Consider the following 1165-nt stretch of genomic DNA (forward strand, 5'->3'; position numbering starts at 1 on the left):
CCGTCGCTCTCTGTGCGCTCCCCGGCTGCGCTCCCCGCCCCTCTCTCGCCCGCTCTCTGTCACGCACGCGCCTGCGAACGTTGCGCCGCGCCCTCTGGTCCCCGAAGCTCCCAAATTCTCACGCGCCGCCCGTCCCCCACACCTCGCCTGCGCGGGCGGCACTGCAGGCGGGTACCCGGGAGCTTGCGACGGCCCTGTGGGCTTGGGGACGCCTGGCGACGGTTGGGGCGTTCTCCCAGGCAATGGTGCCCCACTTCGCCGACGTGCTGCAGGTGGGTGGTCCTGAGTGATGGCTTTGGGTGCAGCTTGTCGCCGGATGTTGCTGCCGGGCCAAGGGAGGTGATTTTGTTTGTGTTTCTCAACCGATTGAGAAGCCTGGCTTTTTGATTGGTTGTGCGTATAATTTGTGTTCTGAAGGGGGGACAGCAAGGGTAGCGGGAGAGCGTACAGGAGAGCGTTGTGGGCTCCGTGCCCTTGCAGCAGGCCCGCACGCGCTTTTGGCAGCAGCAGCTGCCTTTGTGGTTCCACTCACCGCCCTTCTGCCCCCACCTGCCGCCCCCTGACTGTCAGTTCCCCCTCTCGTCTTTCCACACTCCCGCCTCCTCGCTCACTCCCGGGCGCCCCCGCCTTCCGCGCACCTCAGGCCTTCAACGCCGACCACATTCAAAGCGCCCGCCCCCTGCACGCCTCCATGGTCCTGGGCGCCGCCGCATACCTCGCAAAGGTGCGGAAATCAAGGTTGAGTCTGAAAGTGCAGGCTGAAAATGCAGGCAAACTCTATGTATGGCACCGCCTGGGCGTATAGCATATTCATGTATGCGTCGCTACACAAACGAGGTCCATCTCGCCGCCTGCCACCTGCCACCTCTGCCTGTAATTCAATCGTGTCCAGAACGGGCACCCTCTGCGGGAGCCTGGGCTTGCGGAGTCGACCGCCGCGGGCGTCCTGGGGCGCTTCTGCTCGCTGCTGCAGGATGAAATCCAGAGGGCGGAGGTGAGGGCTTCGGCAGTACGAATTGGCAGTCCACGCATTCGAATCACAACGGCACTCCACACACAAGCAGTACAAATCGCTTTTTTCAACCTGTCGCGTCGCGCATCGCGGCATAGGGCTCTGCCCAGGGCGACATGCGCGGTCGCCCCCCCCCCCCCGCCCCTCATACAC

General features: G+C 64.2%; 1 protein-coding gene across 1 annotated transcript in view; it reads left to right on the forward strand.

The window, feature by feature from the left end:
• Positions 1-242: 242 nt before the first annotated feature.
• The window catches only part of MNEG_13267 (hypothetical protein), a gene marked incomplete at both ends in the record, with an annotated part of 2099 nt that continues 1176 nt past the window's right edge, over positions 243-1165 (forward strand). Inside the window, 3 exons of the mRNA XM_014038260.1 lie at positions 243-272; positions 644-724; positions 893-994. Of these exons, the coding sequence (XP_013893714.1) occupies positions 243-272; positions 644-724; positions 893-994 (213 nt within the window). The remainder of the gene's footprint in view (positions 273-643; positions 725-892; positions 995-1165) is intronic.

This window comes from Monoraphidium neglectum, assembly GCF_000611645.1.
Source record: "Monoraphidium neglectum strain SAG 48.87 unplaced genomic scaffold scaffold03723, whole genome shotgun sequence".
Lineage (NCBI taxonomy): Eukaryota > Viridiplantae > Chlorophyta > Chlorophyceae > Sphaeropleales > Selenastraceae > Monoraphidium > Monoraphidium neglectum.